A 19441-nucleotide genomic window follows, 5' to 3' on the forward strand; every position below is an offset into this window, starting at 1 on the left:
TTGCCCTTGATTCTGTGTGCATGTCGGCTTGTAGCAGTGTTACAAAACAGCAGGAATTGTGGTGGATAATTTGGCATAGCCCAGGCACCCCACACAGTTCTTTGCAAATCTACAATGATGGCCTTTGTTTCTCTGAAATAGTGGGCAGTGTGCTACAGGTAGTGGAGGGAAAGGGTGGAGGACAGTCCTTACAAGTAAAGGTTGCCTTGAATCACCTTCTCACTACATTCATTGAGAATGTTCATCCTGTCCCATCTCTGACCTCAGAATCACTGTGTACCAGGCTGTAAACTGAGAGGCATTCAGGAGCAAACACTACTATTTTTACTGTCGTAAAATTAAGTAGAAAAAGAAAACAACCTGGGGTGCTTTGCATAAATATATCTGCTAGAGCTGTTAATCAGTAACACAGGAATCTGGTACCTTTAGAAGCCAGTTATGGTCTGTATACCTAAGATAAAACATGTTTTATGTTTAATAAAAATGATATGGCAGTGTTTACCTTCTTAGAAAATGCAACAAGTACTATTTGAATGAGACTCCAGGGCTAGCACTCAGTGTGAATCAGGCTAACATTGCCGATAACAGAGTAGTCTGTGCCTGCCTGTGCCTGGACTCTACTTGGAAAAACCCGACAGCTACCTCCTTGGTGATCTCTGCCCATTTGGGCAAGTTCCAAAGAGCCAGCTCCACTCAAAGTAACCTCTCTATTTTTTTCTGCAACCCAGTGACTGAAAACCAGGAGGAAACAATTTCTCTGATTTATGTTTATCCCTCTAAAATCATGACAGTAGTTGTCTTATATTTAAGGGGCACTGACATTAGGGGTTTTTGGTTTCTGAGTAATTTTCTATTTCTGTTCCACTCTTACCTTTTCTCTCCTTGCTTTGTTTCTATGCTTCCCTGGTTTCAAGCATCATTCTTGCTGCTCAGCAGAGCATGAAATAACAAGTCATGCTTAAAAACCCTAACCACCGTTCCATCCTGGGGGCAAGGGACTGTCAGGCCATGATGGCCTATCAGTCAGAAGCCAGGGCTATTAGGGCTGGCTGTAGCAGCCAGGGCCCATCTAAGATGATGCCCATTTCTTGGTGAGCTACTCACTAGCCATTGTATACTTAGTTTTCTTGTAGCCGTGCAAGGAGAAAGAAATGAGGAGAGGGCAGTAATAAGATTAATATTCCTCTCACCTTAACTCATTGAAAGGATCTATCCTGATTCTGTTCCAGTTGTGTTTATTATTGGTCCTGCCCAGTTTGGCATGAGGCTGTGAGCTTCCTGAGATGGGTCTTTGTCTCTTCTTTTCAAGAGGCCTGTGAGCTGCCTCAGCCAGGGATGATGTCTTTTATTTCTGGACTCCTCTGCAGGGTTGGCTGTGTCAGGAAAATGCAAAGTGAGCATGTGAGGTGGGAAGGAGACTGAGCCAAGTGTCAGCAACATCATCTTCTTTCTCCTTCAGCACATTTGCTGTACGTGAGATATAGTTGGAGCAATCTGGAAGAGTCTTCAAGCAGGAGAGCAGGTGGGCACACAGACAGTCAGAGTGGACTTACTATTTTGTGACCATGAGGTATCTCTGGCTGGTTGGAGTCCAGGCTGGCCCCAGGGGCCTGCAGGATTGATTCGCTACCAAACCAAAGAGAACTGAAGCTGCTGCCAGAACAGAACGTCCTGAGCCACCAACGTACAGAGTTTTGCCTGCTATGAAGAAAAGCTCTGTTGTCTTTTTCCCCAAGTGTGAAGTGCCCTGGAATTCTCATGTATAAACTGAGGATTAAAGAATTCGGGTTTCTTAGCTATTCAGGAGGCTGAAGCAAGAGGATGACTTCAGTCTAGGAGTTTGAGTTTATAGTGAGCTGTGATCACACCACTACAGTCAAGCCTGGGTGACATAGCAAGACCCTGTCTCTTAAAAAAAGAAAAAATAATGCAGGGTTTTATGTGTGTGATAAAATGCTCATAACATAAAATTTGCCATTTTAACCTTTTTTTTTTTTTTTTTTTTTTTTAGTTGGAGTCTCACTCTGTCACCCAGGCTGGAGCGCAGTGGCGCTATCTCGGCTCAGTGCAACCTCCGCCTCCCAGGTTCAAGCAATTGTCCTGCCTCAGCCTCCCGAGTAGCTGGGATTATAGGCGCCCGCCACCACGCCTGGCTAATTTTTATGTTTTTAGTAGACACGGGGTTTCACCATATTGGCCAGGCTGGTCTCAAACTCCTGTCCTTGTGAGCCACTCACCTTGGCCTCCCAAAGTGCTAGGATTCCAGGCGTGAGCCACCACACATGGCCTTTAACCAATTTTTAATGTACAATTCATTGGATTAAGAATATTCACATTGTTTTGCAACCATCACCACCACACATCTCCAAAACTCTTCATCTTCCCAAACTGAAACTGTTTCCCTGTTGAACAACAACTTACCATTTCCGCCAACCTCCAGCCCCTGGCAGCCACCATTCTACTTTCTGTGTCTATGAATTTGATTATACTGAGTACCTCATGTAAGTGGAATCATATAGTATTTGTCCTTCTGGACTGGCTTATTTCACTTGGTACAACGTCCTCAAGATTCATCCATGATGTAGCATGTGTCAGGATTTCCTTCCTTTTTTAGGCTGAATAATAATCATTGTATATTTATAACACATTTCGTTTATCCATTGATAGAAACTTGGGTTGCTTCCACCTTTTGACTGTATTTCTAAATAATGCTGTTGTGAACATGGATACACAAATATCTGTTAAAGCCCCTAATTTCTATTCATTTGGGTAAGGGTTTAAAGCACAGCACAAGGAGCAAGATGTCTTTGAAGATCAGTTTTTGATGAATCACCCTTCTCTGCTAAGGGATAGATAGACTGGCAGACCAAAAGTCAGCTTTACTTACCATCTAATTTTAGACTCCAGAGTAACTACCACTGGTCACTCATAATATCAGACTTCATTTTGATATTTGATAGGCTTTCATGACATTTTATAATTCCAGTTTGATATATCCCCTTTCATTGACCACACTTCAGCAGGCTACTTCCTTATGCTTGTGGGGGCACCCTTGTCACTTGTTGGTGGGCACTAGACTAGGCAGTGCGCCTTACCTCAGCCGCCTTTCTTTAGGAGTATGGGCTCTTAATGACTTTGACCCTTCTGTTTCCTGACCCTAGTTGAGCTGATATTTTGGCCTTGTCCCCAGACCTGGCTCTGAGGACTTGAAACCATGAGCCTGCTGATGACTAAGGCTGTTGAGGACATTTGTCTTCCACTCATAGCAGCTTTGTGCAAGCATGGTATTATCCCCCATGTCTTTCAGCTTTTGTAATCTGCTTTTGTTTCATTCAATTGTTATGCCACATTTAGAATTATTGGAATTACATATGTGTAACTTCCTAGGAAAATATGTTTCTGAAATGCCTTGGCATAGGACCAGTTTTCCCATCCCAGCTAAGAACACACTTGGGTGATAATGGGTTTCCTTGAGCCTGTGTCCTGTATTTGTGAGACCATTTAGGAAGTGGTCTGGTTGAGAATAACACAGAGAATAACCACATGCCCATTAAGACCAGCCATCTCTGGTTGTGAAACTCTTGTCTTAATGGGCATGTCGTTATTCTCTGTGTTAATTTCTTACTAGCAATTTTCTAGACTCACAAATGAGCCAACTCAACCTACTGCATAACTAAAGATACTAAGATCAGTCCCAGTGTACTGGTACTTTGAACTCATGACATGCTGAAGACCTAGACTGTGGGCCATGTGGCCCTTGTGAGTGAGGTAGGGACTGCCCACTCTAGTCATCTGTCCCTGCCTAGAAGGATCTTGGTGCTGCTCATAGTTCCCAGCCAGCCTTCCCTTCCCTTTGTCTCAGGCCCTGTAGGGGCAGCATGTGGAGAAAGCCTGTACTCTGCACTTGAGAAACTTAGAGTCTAGTTAGGGAATATAGAAACACTAACAGTAAGCCAGTCACTTCTGAGACAGTCCTATTTTCTTTGTTCTATTCTAATAACAGAAGTAAAAAGGAAAACCTCTCTGGCATACAGAATAAAAGTCTCCTATTCTTACCCCCTAAACTCTGTTCTTCCCGACACTGTACATGTCCTGGCCTATAGTCTGCCTTTCCCATCTAAGTACTTAACCTGAGCCCATCTCTGCCACCAGAAGGTGCTTCTTGGAGGAACCCCCACCTAGAGCTCTCAGGTTCTGGGTAGGATCCAGTGAGATGATGCAGAGGACAAGGAGGAGGACATCCTCTGCTTACTTTTCTGTTCTGTTCTTCTCAGGGCTGACTGTGCCTTCTACTGCTCTGGCACGTGGCCACTGGTACAGGGACAGGGAAGGATCAAACAATATTTTATTGTCAAGACATTTGATCTTTGGGACCTTACTATAGACACCACTGTCAACCCTGCTTTTTACAGATGGAGACACTGAGGTTTGGAGAGGTGAAGAGGACAGTCCAAGTCATGGGCAGAACCAGGAAGAGAAGGGAATGTTAGCTGGGTCTGAGTTGGGTTGAGCTGACAAATGGGACCAATACATGCTTAGTACTGTGGCTGCCATTTCATTACCTTGATGGTTACCTTATTTTCTGGATGCCGGAGGATGAAGGCGGGAGTTTGCCAGACAGCAGATCAGATGCTTCCCAGAAGAACAGAGATCTGTGTCGGGTATAGAGGAAGAGCCCTTCACACATAACCCAGCTTTGAGCTGCGTCCCTAGCCATTGCCCTGGGAGGGCCCTGCTCATGAATCAGGCGGCTATTTCTGGAGCTGACGTGAGGCAAGGGGGCACTTTTCTTCCCTGGGATAGGCAAGCCATTCCTCTGGCAGGGAGAGAAGAAGGAAGAGGTTGTTCAAAAGGTATGCAGCCAGTTCCTGGAGGGTGGCTGGCATCTCTGCTCACAGGTTCTTCCAGGGTGAGCCAGCTATATACAGATCTATCCCTAAAGGCTGAGGGAGCTGAGAGGCTGACAAATCCAGTTTCTCAGAAAGAAACATTTAATAGAGACTTAAGAACAGAAGCAATGTCTCAGGTGGAGACAGGATGGATCCCTGTACCTACTCTCCAGAAAGTATCCTTTAAATAGCAAGCTTTTAGGGTAAAGATATGTGTCATACCTCAGACTTTCTTACAAAACTCTGGGAAGATTAGACAAACATCTTTACTAGGGGGTTATTTATGCAATAGGCATTGTTTCTTTTTTTATTTTTTGGAGACAAGGTCTTGCTTTGTCGCTTGGGCTGGAATGTGGTAGTGCGATCATGACTCACTACAGCCTCAAACTCCTTGGCTCAAGCAATCCTCCTGCTTCAGCCTCCCAAATAGCTGGGACTACAGGCATGAGCCACCACACCCAGCTAATTTTTAAAAAAATTTTGTAGAGATAGGGTCTCACTTTATTGCCTAGGCTGGTCTTGAACTTGTAAACTCAAGGGATCCTCCTACCTCAGCCTCCCAAAGCACTGGGATTACAGGTGTGAGCCATCATGCCCAGCCAGGCATTGCGTTTTTATGAGGAGTTTTCTGTGCTATGGAAATACATCAGTCATCATGATGGTTTCATTTCAAGATGGTGTCATACCAGGCACAGGTGGCTCATGCCTGTAATCCCAGCTCTTTGGGAAACCAAGCAGGAGGATGGCATGAGGCAAGGAGTTGAAGACCAGTATGGGCAACATAGCAAGACCCTGTCTCTACAAAAAATTTAAAAAATTAGCCAAGTGTGGTGACATGCTCCCATTGTCCTAACTACTTGGGAAGCAGATGTTAGAAGATTGCTTGAGCCCAGGAGTTCGACATTGAGGTGAGTTATGATCATGCCACTGCACTTCAGCCTGGATAACAGAGCAAGACCCTGTCTCTAAAAAATAAAAATAAAAAAGATGGTGTCATTCTTGCCATGCAACAAACTGTTTTCCTACATAGGTGTCACTGCCCATTCAGGATCAGTGGAAGGCTAGGACTGGCAGGTGGGGTAAGCAGATACAGGTGAATCCCACTGTGGGGTGGGGTGACCACAGTGCCTGGGGTGTTTAGGCCTTCAATCAGTGGGAAGGGGTTGCGGGTGGAGTTGTTACCAGGCAGGGGCCTGGCAGTCAGGATGCAGGAGGTGTCTGTGCGCACTGGACTATAGCCTTTGGCTGCCACCCTGATTGTTCCCATGTCCTGTATGTTTCTCTCCTGTCCTAGGCTCAGTATACAAACTCTACGTCCTCTGACTTGAAAGCTACTTGGTCCTGAGCTCTGCCTGAGCTTCCTAGTCACACTTTCTAAAGATGTGACTGGGTCTCCCTGACTCTGAACCTTGGCTCTGATGTCATGTGGTTAGTTGAAGCCAAAGGAAAAGTGATGGGGACTGCTCATGTGTGTGTGTGAGTTGGGGTGAAGGAAGGTGTGAGTAGGCAGGGCCTTCAGTTCCTGGCAATCCCCTCCCCAGCATTTTTGTCTTTTCCTGCCATGGATCTATTAGAGATAGAGATATGGCTCTGTTCTGCTCTTCCTCTTCTCTCAGAGTGGCTTTGGGCATATCCATCCCTTGCAATGGAACTTCATTAACCCCTCTGTACAGTGAAGGGCTAACTGATCTTGCAGGCCTCTTGCTCCTAGAATAGCCTGTGATTCTCACTCCCAGCCTCCTGTTTATTTCTTACCCACTCCAGAGTGGGTAAGCACTTCCTCTTCCTTCTCCCTGTCTACAAGAGGCCTGCTCTTCGTCAGGGAGGGGTCTGCCTAAAAGGTGGTAGACATTTGAATAATAGTAATAACATCAGTGAGCATTTACTGAATGCTTTCCAATGTGTGAAGCACTGTGCCCAGCATTTTACATGCATAATCTCTTCATTTTCCCAGCAACCCTATGGTGGGGTATAGATTACTAATATTATCCCTATTTTATAGCAGAAGAAAGTGAATCTAAGAGAGGTTATTACCTGTCCAAGGTTATGTGGGAGTATTTGACCCTATATTTAAATTCAGCTTGATATTTTATTAAAATTCCTATTCTGAGCTGGGTGCGGTGGCTCACACCTGTAATCCCAGCACTCTGGGATGCCAAAGCAGGCAGATCACTTGAGGTCAGGAGTTCGAGACCAGCCTGACCAACATGGTGAAATCCGTCTCTATTAAAATATTTTTTTAAATTAGCCAGATATGTTGGTGCATACCTGTAATCCCAGCTACTTGGAAGTCTGAGGCAGGAGAATCGCTTGAACCTGGGAGGTGGAGGTTGCAATGAGCGAGATTGTGCCACCGCATTCCAGCCTGGGCAACTGAGAGAGACTCCTCAAAAAAAAAAAAAAAATCCTATTGTGAAATCCTAATTGTGGTGCCTCCTACTAAATTGGGACAGGGTGTCTTTGGGAATTGTGACCTAGACTGGGGACATCTCCCTACACACAGTATCAGGTAAGGAGGGTTCCTTCCCTGCTTCTCTCTGAAACTCCCATCACCAGAATCTGATGAAAACCCAGTACCTCTCCCACCCACAGCTCCCTCCCCCTACTAACTTCCGGCTGAACCTCAGATTCCTAGGAGGAAATGCTTAGAACGGCTGGGGCCTAGCTTTGATAAGGAGAAGGACTTGGGGAGATAGGGATAGAAATTTTCTGAGAACACAGCTAGGGTTGTCATTTTGTGTGTGTCCTGCACAGGCATGGGGCTGGTCTGTGCTAGGCACAGATTTGGCTCTGAGGTATCTGAGGTCCTGGGGTAGTGTTCGGTGTTAGGGTTGCTAGACATGGCCAGATTCGGACCCATGAGATCCATGGAACCACTGTGAACAGTCAAGGTGGCCAGAGGGAGAGTGCTAAGACAATAGGAGCCTTGGCTATTTTTGAGCAAAGGACATGATGGGTGGTTAAGTGTAGGACAGTGGGAGGGGGGCAGGAGACTGACATGTAAATGCTACCTTTGAATTGATTTTGAATAAACCTGTAAATGTGCAGAGTTGTACAGACGTCAGTCTGAGGAAGAGGAGGAAAAGAATGATAAAGGCTGAATCTGGGAGGAACAGGTAGCTGCCTTGGCTGGGAGGCTTTGTCCCATATCCCAGCAACCCAGGCTGGTATTGGAGGCCCCAGAGGAAGAGCAGACAGAGTAAAAATGTGGAGGGGATATTTCCAGGACACAGGAAAGGATGAGCCCAGGGACAGGATTGCTGATGCTGAGAGAAGGCCAAGGGGTGGGGTGGGCACTCCCAAAGGTCAGCTGAGTAGGCACTGAAGTTCCTGTCAAGGGTCCTGGTGCTGCTGAGGTCACTGGCTGGCAGAGGTGGAGAGCAGCAGCATGGGAGTCAAGAATGGAGGGGCTTTGCTGAGGAAGTGGGAGGAGAAAGCGGAGTAGGATGGATATTCACACTCACTGGGGTGAGGGGCTAGTTAGGGACCTGGAGGTGGGCCCTGGAGCATCATGGAATCCTCAAGGCTGTGCATAGGCAAAGACCAACAGCGCCTGCTCCCTTGGTGCCCTCGTCCTCCAGGACCTGGCTCAGGTGGGCTTCTGACTACCTACTTGAACCCTAAGAGAAGAGGCTGGGGTTGATTTGGTAAATTCTGAAGTGCTGCCACCTGGCGTGGAGGGCCAGGAGGTTGCAAAAGGAGCCTTAATGAGCTGTTTGGGACCTGGCATGAGCAGCGGAGGAGAGGGTTAATAGGGGCTCAGCCTCAGGAATTGCAGCAGTGTAGGAGTCCTGTCTGGTTTGAGCTCCTTGGAGGGGGAGTTGTGATTTGATAGCATCACCTATTACCAGGTTTGCTCAGCAGAAGTCCCAGTGCTAGCCTAGAGTTCACAGAGGCTGCAGGGCCTGAGAGGAGACAGAATTGGATTTAAGGCATATTTGATAGGTGGGACTTTAGGTTAGGAGGGGCCAGGTCAGACTATAAGAAGTGCAAGGTTGTAGGGAGTTGGACCATGTGAGGTATCCAGGTAACAGTGACTTAGGGAGTCAGCCCAGGACTGAGGTTGGAGCCACTGGGGCTAGGAGCCCAGATTGGTTAGTGTCCACTGCCCCTAAAGCCCCTGGAACTCTTATAGGACTTGGGACAGAGACTTGAAGAGATCCAAGGCATTCTAAAACTAGCCAACCCCTACCCTCCTGCCATGAGGACCCCGGGGAGCAGCTTTGAGTGTGGCTTTGGAATCAGACCCAGATTTGAGAAAAATGTAAAAGCAAAGTGAAAACCTGCACCTCACTTCATACCCTGACCTTTAAGTTCTTGTATACTTTCAGAAACGTATGTATGTGTATTTGTGTGTATATCCTTCTTATTGTACAAATAAAATAGATGCACTTCTCTAGACCTTGCTTTCGTCCCTTAAATTATTGGCCACCTGGAAGAACCACCTGGTCTTTTATTGGCTATGTCGTGTTCTGTTATGTGGTGTGCTTTAATTTACCCAATTGGACTCCAGTTGATAGACACTAAGGCTAGTTTGGGTTATTTTGATGCAGTGACAACCATACTTTACATAGATCCCCGAACACCAGGACAATTATTTCTGCAGGATAAATTCTAGATACAAATTTTCTAGGTTGCGGTTGTTGTCTCTCCCATTTCCTCTAAGTTCACCTTCAAAGAGATTCTGTCAATTCTCACTCCTGCTAACAGTGTATGAGAGCTATAAAATGATGATAGTAATACAGAGCTGTTGTGAGGATTAAATGAAATCATGTGTAAAGCTTTCCACCAGTGTCTGCCATATTAGGCTGCAGGGGTGGGGCTCAGGGAAGGGCTGCATTGAAAAATGGATCTCTTTGGACAAGCAACAAATAAAGTACTGAGTTGGGTTTCCTGGTCGGCTTGACGAAGGAGAGGTGGCAGGAACAGTAGTCTGATAGCTGCTGAGTACCTGATGTGTGCCAGACACTAAAGCGGGGAGGGGGCAGTGAACCAGATCAGTGTGGCACCTGCCCTGCCCTCATGGAGCTAACAATCTAGACAGAACCAGTCTCCACAGAGTGTGGTAAGTGCTACCAGGATGCTGCCACCAAGTGCCCTCTGACTGGGTCTCTCTCTCCCCTGCCTGACCCCATACCCTCTTCAACAGTGTACGTGGTAGAACGGGAAAGGAAGACGGACAGCGGGTGTCAGGCAGTCCTGGCTGCATGCTGGACTGCTCTCTGCTGCTGCTGCCTCCTGGACAATTTGGACTAAGCAGCCAAGACCCAAGTATTTCCCTACAGCCCTGCTACCTCCTGTTACTGGAATAAACAACTACTGTTGCACAATTTCCATTTTCTTCTTTATTTGAGAATAACTTGCAGGCTTTTAAATTTTAGCCCTTTCAAAGGTGTGAAATGATATCTCACTAATTTGCCTTCCCTGATTACTAGTGACCTTGAATGTAAACATATAAATTTTGGTCAGTTTGTACATACCTTGTGAATTGCTTGTACATATTCTTAACCTGTCTTTTCTGTTGGTTTGTCTTACTGATTTGTAGGAAATTTTTATATATTCTGTCCACTAATATTTGTCTGTTTTACAGGCTTATGAGTATCTTCTTCCTACCTGACTCTCTTAATTTTTTTTTTTTTTTTTTTTTTGAGACAGAGTCTTGCTTTGTCACCCAGGCTGGAGTGCAGTGGCATGATCTCAGATCACTGTAACCTCTACCTCTGGGTTCAAGCAATTCTCATGCCTCAGCCTCCCAAGTAGCTGGGGTTACAGATGCATGCCACCATACCCTGCTAATTTTTGTATATTTTTTAGTAGAGACAGGGTTTTGTCATCTTGCCCAGGCTGGTCTCGAACTCCTGAACTCAAACAATCTGCCTGCCTCAGCCTCCCAAAGTGCTGGGATTGCAGGTGTGAGCCACCATACCCTGCCTCTCTTCATCTTTTTATAGAGTATTTTCTAGTATGAGAAACTTTAGATGTCATATTTATCAGTCTTTCCTACATGCTTTGTATGGTTTAGTCTTTGAAAACTCATTTTCTATTCCAAGGTCATAAAGCCAAGTCTATATTTTCTTCTAAGAATATTTCACATATAGTCGTTAGTCCACCTGATTTTTTTCTTCTTCTTGAGACGGAGTTTTGCTCTTGTTGCCCAGGCTGGAGTGCAATGGCATAATCTTGGCTCACTGCAACCTCTGCCTCCCTGGTTCAAGCGATTCTGCTGCCTCAGCCTGCCAAGTAGCTGGGATTACAGGCAGGTGCCACCACATCTGGCTAGTTTTTTGTTTTGTTTTGTTTTGTTTTGTTTTGTTTTGATTGAGTTGAATTCTTGCTCTGTCACCTAAGCTGGAGTGCAGTGGTGCAATCTCAGCTCACTGCAGCCTCCGCCTCCTGGATCCAGGTGATTCTCTTGCCTCAGCCTCCCGAGTAGCTGGGATTACAGGTGCCCACCACCACGCCTGACAAATTGTTGTATTTTTAGTAGAGACGGGGTTTCACCATGTTGGCCAGGCTGGTCTCAAACTCCTGACCTCAGGTGATCCACCCGCCTCGGCCTCCCAAAGTGCTGGGATTACAGGCATCAGCCATTGCACGTGGCCCTGAATTTATTTTTTATCATAGTGTAGGATGAAGTTCTGGTTTTCTTTTTCCATTTTGGTAGTTCCAGCCACATATATTAATTAGATCATCCTGTTACCAAGCAAAAGGAACTCACTGCCTGATGTGCTAGAAGCCAATACCATGACACTGGATTTTTAGAAAAGAAATGCTTTTTATTATAAGTTGATTAACAAGGAGATAGAATGATTCTAGCTCATATCTGTCTCCCTGTCCTGGCTTTAAGGTAGTAATTTTATTGGAAAAGGTTAGAGGGGTGGATTCTGGGATGAAAGGTGATTGGCAGAAGGAAAGGGGAGGTGTGGAAAGTCCTGGGGCATGTACAATAATCTCTTCATGCTACCTCATGGATCCCATGTGCAAATTCAGGGGAGGGGTTAGTATGAAACATGCAGTGAAAATTCAGACTGTCACATCAGCAAGCTCATTCTATCCAAACCCCAGCTGGCCATATTGGTTCTAAGAGATTTCAGCCAGTTCTTTTGCCTCATAAGCAGAGGAGTTTCAGTGTTTCAGCAAGTTGTTTCTTATCTGCCGTCTTGTAAACTCAAGAATTTTTGTTGGGGATTGGTGTCTTTAACTCTTTGGGGCACAGTTTCAATCCTTTCCCTACTAATTTGAAATGAGGTTTGTCATATACCAAGTTCCCATATACGAATTAGAATGTGGGCTAGAATCAGGAATCTGGTGTGATATGTACCCTCCTTCCACCAGCACATGTATAAACACATACCTCTTACTCTTTTTCATCATTTTCTTAGCTGTTCTCAGCCTTTTTACTCTTTCATCTAGATTTTAGAATGTGTGTTAGTTTCTACAGAAAATACATTTGGCTTTGATTGGAACAGCATGTAATTTATCAAGTAATTGGTGGAAGAGTTGACATATTTACAATATTGTCTTCCCACCATGAACAAGGAATCTCTTGATTTATTTTTGTCTTCTTTTATGTCCTTTAAGTCTTATAATTTTCTTCACATAGCTCTCGCATATCCTTATTGGTTTTTAAAATTAGATTTTTTTCCTAGGCACATTATAATTTTAATGTTACTATGAATAGATTCCTTTTTTAAAATGTTACATTTATTACTTGGTGGAAATAATTTATTCATTCCATTGGGATCACACATTAGAAAATTTTAGCCCATCTTTGTCACAGCATTACCTTCGGGCACTTGAGCTGTGAGGGGAGTTCTTCAGTCTGTCCCATGCACGCTCCAGGGGAACCACCTGGGTTCTACAGACAATCATGCATTCCCTAAATGTAGCTCCACAGTGCCAGGTGATAGGCCACACAGAACAAACCCCAATTCCTGCTTTTATGGGGCATATACTCCAGGGAGAGAACCAGATATTAAATAAACCCACAGGTAATAGTTGACATCATATTTTCCTGTGAAGAGATGTAATACCATGAAAACATATAAAAGGGGAGCAATCTGGTATGGTCCAAGGCTTCCCCAAGGTGAAGTGAGCTAAGATCTGAAAGATGTATAGGTGTCAATAGGCAAAAGGTGTAGGAACAGCAGGTTCCAAGGCCCAATGGCAGTAAAGACGGTGGCTCATTTGATAAAGTGGAAAAGGAAATTGGTGTTGTAACAGCAAGGGGACATTCAGAGCAGATGAGAAGCAGGAGCAAGAGAGGGCTTACAGCCCAAGTTAAGGATTTTGGTGTTTGTCTTGTGAGTAATGTTGAAGGATATTAAGCAAAGGCATGATATCACATTTGCATTTTTAAGAAATCCCTTTGGCTTCTGTATGGAGAATGGTTTGGAGGGGGGCACAGGTACACATGGTGATTATGGAGAGAAATGAATGCATTTGAGATATTGGGAAGTAAAATCAACAGGACTTGGTGATGGATTGGATATGGGCATTGGGGAAGAAGGTAAGGATCAGGGATGACTTCTGGGTTTCTGACTGGAACTGGGTACCTGGTGGTGGTGTTTACAGAGGTTGGGAACGAGAAAGGAACCATGTTTGGTTGAGAGGAAGAACATACTGGGTTAGTTTGAGGTTTCAAAGTATCAGACATTCAAGTGGAGATGTCAGGTAAGCAATTGTATATAAACCTGTGGCTTGGAGGATAGGTTGAGTTAAGATGTCATTGTGGAGAGCCTTGGCATGTTGATGATAATTGAAACTGTGGCTGTGAGTAAGATCAAGTTGGATGGAAATATGGAGAGAAATGAAAAGGTGGCAGTGTAGAGTTGAGCTTTAAGGAATTCTGGATGGATCTGCAAAGAAGTCAGAGAAAGAAAGCTAGGAGAATGGGATGTCCTGAGAGCTGAGTGAAGATGCACTGGGAAGAGAAGAGTGATCAGTAATATCAAATGTTGCTGAGAGGTTAGGTAAGGTCAGAATGCAAAAGTATCCACACTTTTTTCACTGAGGGGTGGACCTTTCTCCAGTTCTTGTTCTGTGAAGGAAATCAACAGGAGGAAAGACAAGACTGCTCAGGACTTGAAGACAGGGCTCCTCAGGCCTGGAGAAAGGGAGACATTTGTGTAAGCATGGAACAGGTGAGCTCCCAGGTACAAAGAACTAGCTGAGGCAGGAAGGCTAGAAACCCTACTAAACTGGAGAGAAGCATGCTAACAAAACCTGAGTTCCAAAAAGGTTAGACACCAGGTAAGGGAATTAGGCTAATGTCACTCAGCTTTGAGCCTGAACAGAGGAGACATTGTTCCTCAAGAAAACTGTGTCCTCTGTGGTAGCTGCTGGAGGATCCAACACATAGATCACCAAACAGATGACCATCCCTGCCCTGGGGAGGCCCTTCTGTAAACTAGCAACAGTCTAGATCTTTCATGACCACCATTGCAGATTTTGCTAATATACATCTTTTCAAAAGAAACTCCACATGCAACTACAGTCTGAAAAATAGATACTATAGAATTTCCGTGGGTGAGGCAAGGAGGAACCACCCCCTACTTCTTATGAAAGCCTAGGGACCTGAGGAATACATCTGAAAGCCCCTGGTCTTTTGGGATTTTGCAGTGCATTTGGCCACAGGAGATTTGGGATGGTTAGGTTTTGCCCTGGATTGTCATTCCGGGATACTGCCTTGTAAGCAAAATCATCAGTGTGTAACTGCTGGTATATTCTATGAGGATCCGTGGGTACTTAAGTGCTGAGAAGTATTCCATTGTATTAAAGATACCACAGTTATTCATTCATCTGTTGAAGGATCATTTGGGTTGTTTCTACTTCTGGGTGATTATGAATCCATCTACTACAAACAGGTTTTCATGTGAACATAAATTTTCATTTCTCTAAGCTGAATACCCAGGAGTGGAAATCCTGGATCATATGATAGGCTTAAGAAACTGCTACTGTTTTCTAAACTGGCTTTGGCATCATGCATTCCTATCAGTAATGAATGAGAGTTCCAGTGGCTCTGCATTCTTGCCAGTACTTGATATTGTCAGTAATTTTTATTTCAGCCATTCTGATTGTATGTAGTAGTATTTCATTGTGATTTTGTGTTTTCCTAATAGTGATGAAGTCATATGCATATTTGCTCTCCCTATATCCTCTTTGGTAAAGTGTTTTTTCAAGTCTTTTATCCACTTTTAAATTGAGTTATTGTCTTACTGTGGACTTTTGAGCGTTGTCATGTATTTTAGATACAAGTCTTCTGTTCACTGTGATTTGCACATATTTTCTCTAAGTTTGTAGCCTGCCTTTTCATCCCCTTACCAGTATCTTCCATGGAGAAAAAGTTTTCATTGTGATGAAGTCCAGTTTATTCATTTTTTATTTTATGGATCATGCTTTTGGTGTCAGTCTAAGGACTCTTTGCCTAACCCTATGTCATGAAGATGCTTTTCTATGTTTTCTTCAAAATATTTTATAGTTTTATGTTTTACATTGAGATCTATAATCTATTTTGAGTTAATTTTTGTATAAAATGTGAGGTTTAGAATGGTTGAGGGTTTTCATGAGGTGTTTTACATACTATACTTAATATTTTTCAAAATGCTTTCTCCAATGAATTGCTTTTGCTTATGTGTCAAACCAGTTAGCCATGTTTGTGTGGGTCTGTTATTATCTTCATTCCATTCCTTTGATCTAGTGTCCATTTGCCAGTACTATCAACCGTCTTGACTATATAGCTTTATATTAATTCTTGTTTTAGTCATTTTAGTTCTCTTGCCCTTCCATGAATTTTAGAATTTGTTTATCTTTACCTATTAAAAACTCCTGCTGGGATTTTTACTGATATTGCATTAAATCTGTAGGTCTTCATGAGAGTTAATGGATATTTAAGTGGGATTGGTTGCTCACCCTTACATGCCGTAACCTTTAATGATGGAAGGCAGCCTGCCCATTCATTTGCTGCGTTGTGATTATTCCAGAGTTAAAGCTCCTAGTGTATGATTACATTGGTGTCTTTGGAAGTCTGGCAGTAAATGAAGTATACTATTCATTAAATTGGGTAGGAACAGCCATTACAAAATGGCCAGTATGTTGAGGGATTTGTTATGCTCTGAGTCATGGCCGGGTTATGCCGAGTCAGGTCAGCCACCATCATTCACAGCCGTGGTCTCTCTGTGCCGCACTTCTGAGCAGCTCATCAGCAAGATCACACACAGTTTGCCTCCATTGGAGAATCCTCCCTCCCTTGAGGTCTTCACACCATCATCACAGGGTCATAGAATTGTCATGTACTAGGCGTGATTAGGTTTTTTCTCTAGATTTTCCTTAATTTCTTCTGCCTAGTGTAACAGCCTCATTCATAATTATTCCTCCAAAAGCTGCATTAGGGATATGTTCATGATATATGTCATGATATAATGAATTGCTTCCTCCTCCTACTGTAGTAATGTTACCCATGACATTGAGTCTTCAGCACCAGAAAAACATTTTGTCCTCTTCCCAAGTGTATTTTGGAGCTTCTCATACTTGTCGACCTCTTCCTCCCCTTTGATTTTGATAGTGACATCTTCTCCGGCTCACACTGTGGTCCTTTGGCCTATCTGAGGCAATGGCACCAAGGACTGGACTCTGGTGGAGGGGCAGGTGCTGAGGAACTGCTTATGTACTCATCCTGTCCCAGTACTCTTCCTCATTACTGGCCTTCAGTTCCCCACCAGATAAAAGTAAAACTGCTCTCTATTCTAAACCAAATACAAAACAGTTTGTTTCTAAGGCCTGTCTTCCTCTCAGGGTGTGTAAGATTGCTTGTTAAAGTCTTGTATGAGGGAAAGGGGCCTTTGTCCCTGTATACTATTTGAGATTCCCTTTTTTATTTCCTTCTCTCACCAGTACGAGAAGCTCTTGGTTTTCTCCTCAGGTTTACACAAATAAAGTGAATTATTTAAGTCTGAATTAAATTATTATCTGTGCATCTTTTATCTTTTATAAACTCATCTGGATAGAACCCCTCCTCTCCACATCAAGCTGTTGAGCCCCACAGTCAGCTTGTGGCATTTCTGTGGATATGCGGGTCCTTGCAGTCTTGTGGCTTGGATTGCTCCATCATGCAAAACCGCATGATGTTTTTCAAGACCAAGCTTTGTACATGCAGCTGGACCAGCAAAGAGGAATGTATGCGCTGCACCAGCACGGCGGGCACCTCAGTTTTTTAGCAGTGCTATAAACATAGACGATGGCCCAGAAAATTATTGAAAATAGCATTTGAAATGTACTGTATGATCTTACTATTTAAGAAACCATACGATGAAACTTACCTCTCTGTAAATTAAGAGTTTATATTTTTGACCTGTCTTAATGATAACCTTTGTTCTCATTACAACATTTTCCTGTGTTACCTAAGGCAGTAGCTGTACAACTCTGTCTTCCTTCTCATCCTTTAGAAGACGAATAGAGGCTCAGAGAAGTCCAGTGTCTTACTTGAAATTATGCAGCTCTGGAAGAAGAGAGCCAGGACCTCAGCTGGGGTCTGCCCAACTCCCAAGTTGGTGGCAGGAACATGGGGAAGGTGGGCCCTGGTTTTAACCTCTTCTTTTTTTGGTCATAGTTTTTTTTAAAAAACCCTTCTCTATTTTATTTAAATGAGGTGATAATCTTCTTATAAGAGTGACATGGTCTTTACTGGAAAATACCAAGCACTTCTGGATCTCCAGCCACTTCCCCGGGAATTGTCAGCTTCTAGCACTGGAGCTGAGTTACACACAAGGGAGGCTGACACCTGGGCGCTCCTCCACACACACCTTGCTTGGGCTCCTCAGCAGCCATTCCCTCCCTGCACCCTCTTGTGGAAGGTGGAGGTGTGGCGGGTGGAGGCTGAGGGGCCTTTCACTCTGATGTTGTGACTATGGACAGAATTCACTCTGTATCTCAGTTGACTGCTGGACCAGGTCGTTCTGAGGCGATGGGCCCTGACTCTCCTTGGGACACTGAACAGGAAGAGGTCCAGATCTGGACCTAACACACAGATCTTGGATTTAGAAGGGGAACAGGGGCACAGAGAATAGGGAGGTCTTTCATTCCCTTGATGCATAGCCACATTTCAGATCACATGCAGCCCAGATGCTATCTGATTTGAACCGAGCCTGATCTTAATGTGCAGTGAGCACTGGGCCAGGAGGCAGGAGGGTGCGGTGACAGGCCAGGACCTGCCTTTAATTCACCATGTGACCTCAGTGAAGTTATTTCTCTTTGAGCTCAGCATCCTCTTCTTACCAAAAAATGACTGCCCAAGGTGGTCCCCAAGGCAGTTCTGACTGTAGTCCTGGCATCTGAGAAGTTCTCAATTGTCTCAGTATCGACAGTCAACCCTGTTCTAGTGGCCCTAGCAGCCCTCGCCCAAGGATGAAACTACAGAGGGGGCTGGCAGTGCAGCCTTGTCAGGCTGGCCCAGCTTGTCCAGATCTACTAGATGTTTTCTGTTGATTATCCAAAAATTGTGCTATTGGGTCTACTGTTCACAGGATTGATTAGGGGTAGGCAGGGCTAAAGTGCAAGCAGACCTTGTGCTTGAGCCCAGGGTAGACATGGGATGGGCCTAGGGCTCATCTAGAAGATGACCCACTCACCTGGGGCCCCCTAGCCTTCTCGGAAGGCTTGGTCTTAGCCTGGGGATAGCTGCTTGGTTTTATCCAGGGGCAGCCTCCCTCCCAGGATGGTGGCAAATGTACTTCTGAAGACCTATGAGCAAAGACGCATACACAGCTCAGCGAGCCCTCACCCTTTCCAGACCGATCCATGTAAACACCCACACCTATCCAGAGAGCCGTGGCTGACTAAATGCTTGTTGGGTTGGGCTGCAGTGAGCTGAGGCACGGTTTGATGGGTGAGTGGGTTGGCCAGCTCCCGATCTGTTTCACCTTGGAGTGGGTATTTTGGGACTCAGCTTTACAGAAGAGCCAGGCCAGAGCTGAAGCTGCAGGAAAAGGAGGCAGGAGTAGGGCAGGAAGAGAGGCTTAGGAGGCCCAGGAAAGGCTCTGAGCTTAGGAGACAAAGGCAGCTGCTGTTGTGGAGGCTGAGTCAAGGCTGTGCTGATTCTTTCAGCTCCATATCTGCTTCTCCGTAGAAGAGGATCCTGGAAAGTAGAAGAGGTTCCTAACTCCTCCTGTCTTACCTTTCAAAGACTCCAATGAAAACAACAGACCTGTGATCACCTCTGCCCAGATAACCTCGAAGGACAGAAGCTAGGCTGGTCCCTCTGCTCTTCCTGGTCATCCTTCGCCTATCACTCTTGCTCAGCACACAGACCTGGTGCTCACTGGGCTTGAAAAGAGGCACAGTGGCGTTGCCCTTAGGACATTTTGTTCTCATCTGTGCAGCCCCTTTGTGCCGGGGAATAAACAATCCCACTGCACTTGCACATCCAAGGAAAGCTGAACTGAAGCCACAAGAAGTTGCATTCTCCTCCCTCCCTCCCCCCTAGGAGCCATCTCATAGCTGTCTTGAGGTTTTTACTTATTTGGAAAACGCTTAAAGATTTCCCCCTCCCTTCCTGC

At 44.8% G+C, this 19441-nt stretch overlaps 1 protein-coding gene across 5 annotated transcripts in view; it reads left to right on the forward strand.

Moving 5' to 3' along the window:
- Positions 1-19441, forward strand: part of CYSTM1 (cysteine rich transmembrane module containing 1) — a 66300-nt gene that overhangs the window by 42500 nt on the left and 4359 nt on the right. For 2 of the 5 annotated variants that reach the window (XM_032250408.1, XM_032250407.1), the window contains one exon: positions 10039-10221. The exons of 2 other annotated variants lie outside the window; for them this stretch is intronic. Coding sequence is in view for 2 of the 3 variants with exons in the window: in XM_032250407.1 (XP_032106298.1) it covers positions 10039-10145 (107 nt within the window). In the remaining variant the exon portion in view is untranslated. Of the gene's footprint in view, positions 1-10038; positions 10222-19441 lie in introns of those variants that run through there. One more of the 5 variants, XM_032250412.1, reaches the window with a different exon arrangement.

Source organism: Sapajus apella, unplaced genomic scaffold (assembly GCF_009761245.1).
Source record: "Sapajus apella isolate SASKATOON/1434 unplaced genomic scaffold, GSC_monkey_1.0 scaffold71, whole genome shotgun sequence".
Taxonomy (NCBI): Eukaryota; Metazoa; Chordata; class Mammalia; order Primates; family Cebidae; genus Sapajus; species Sapajus apella.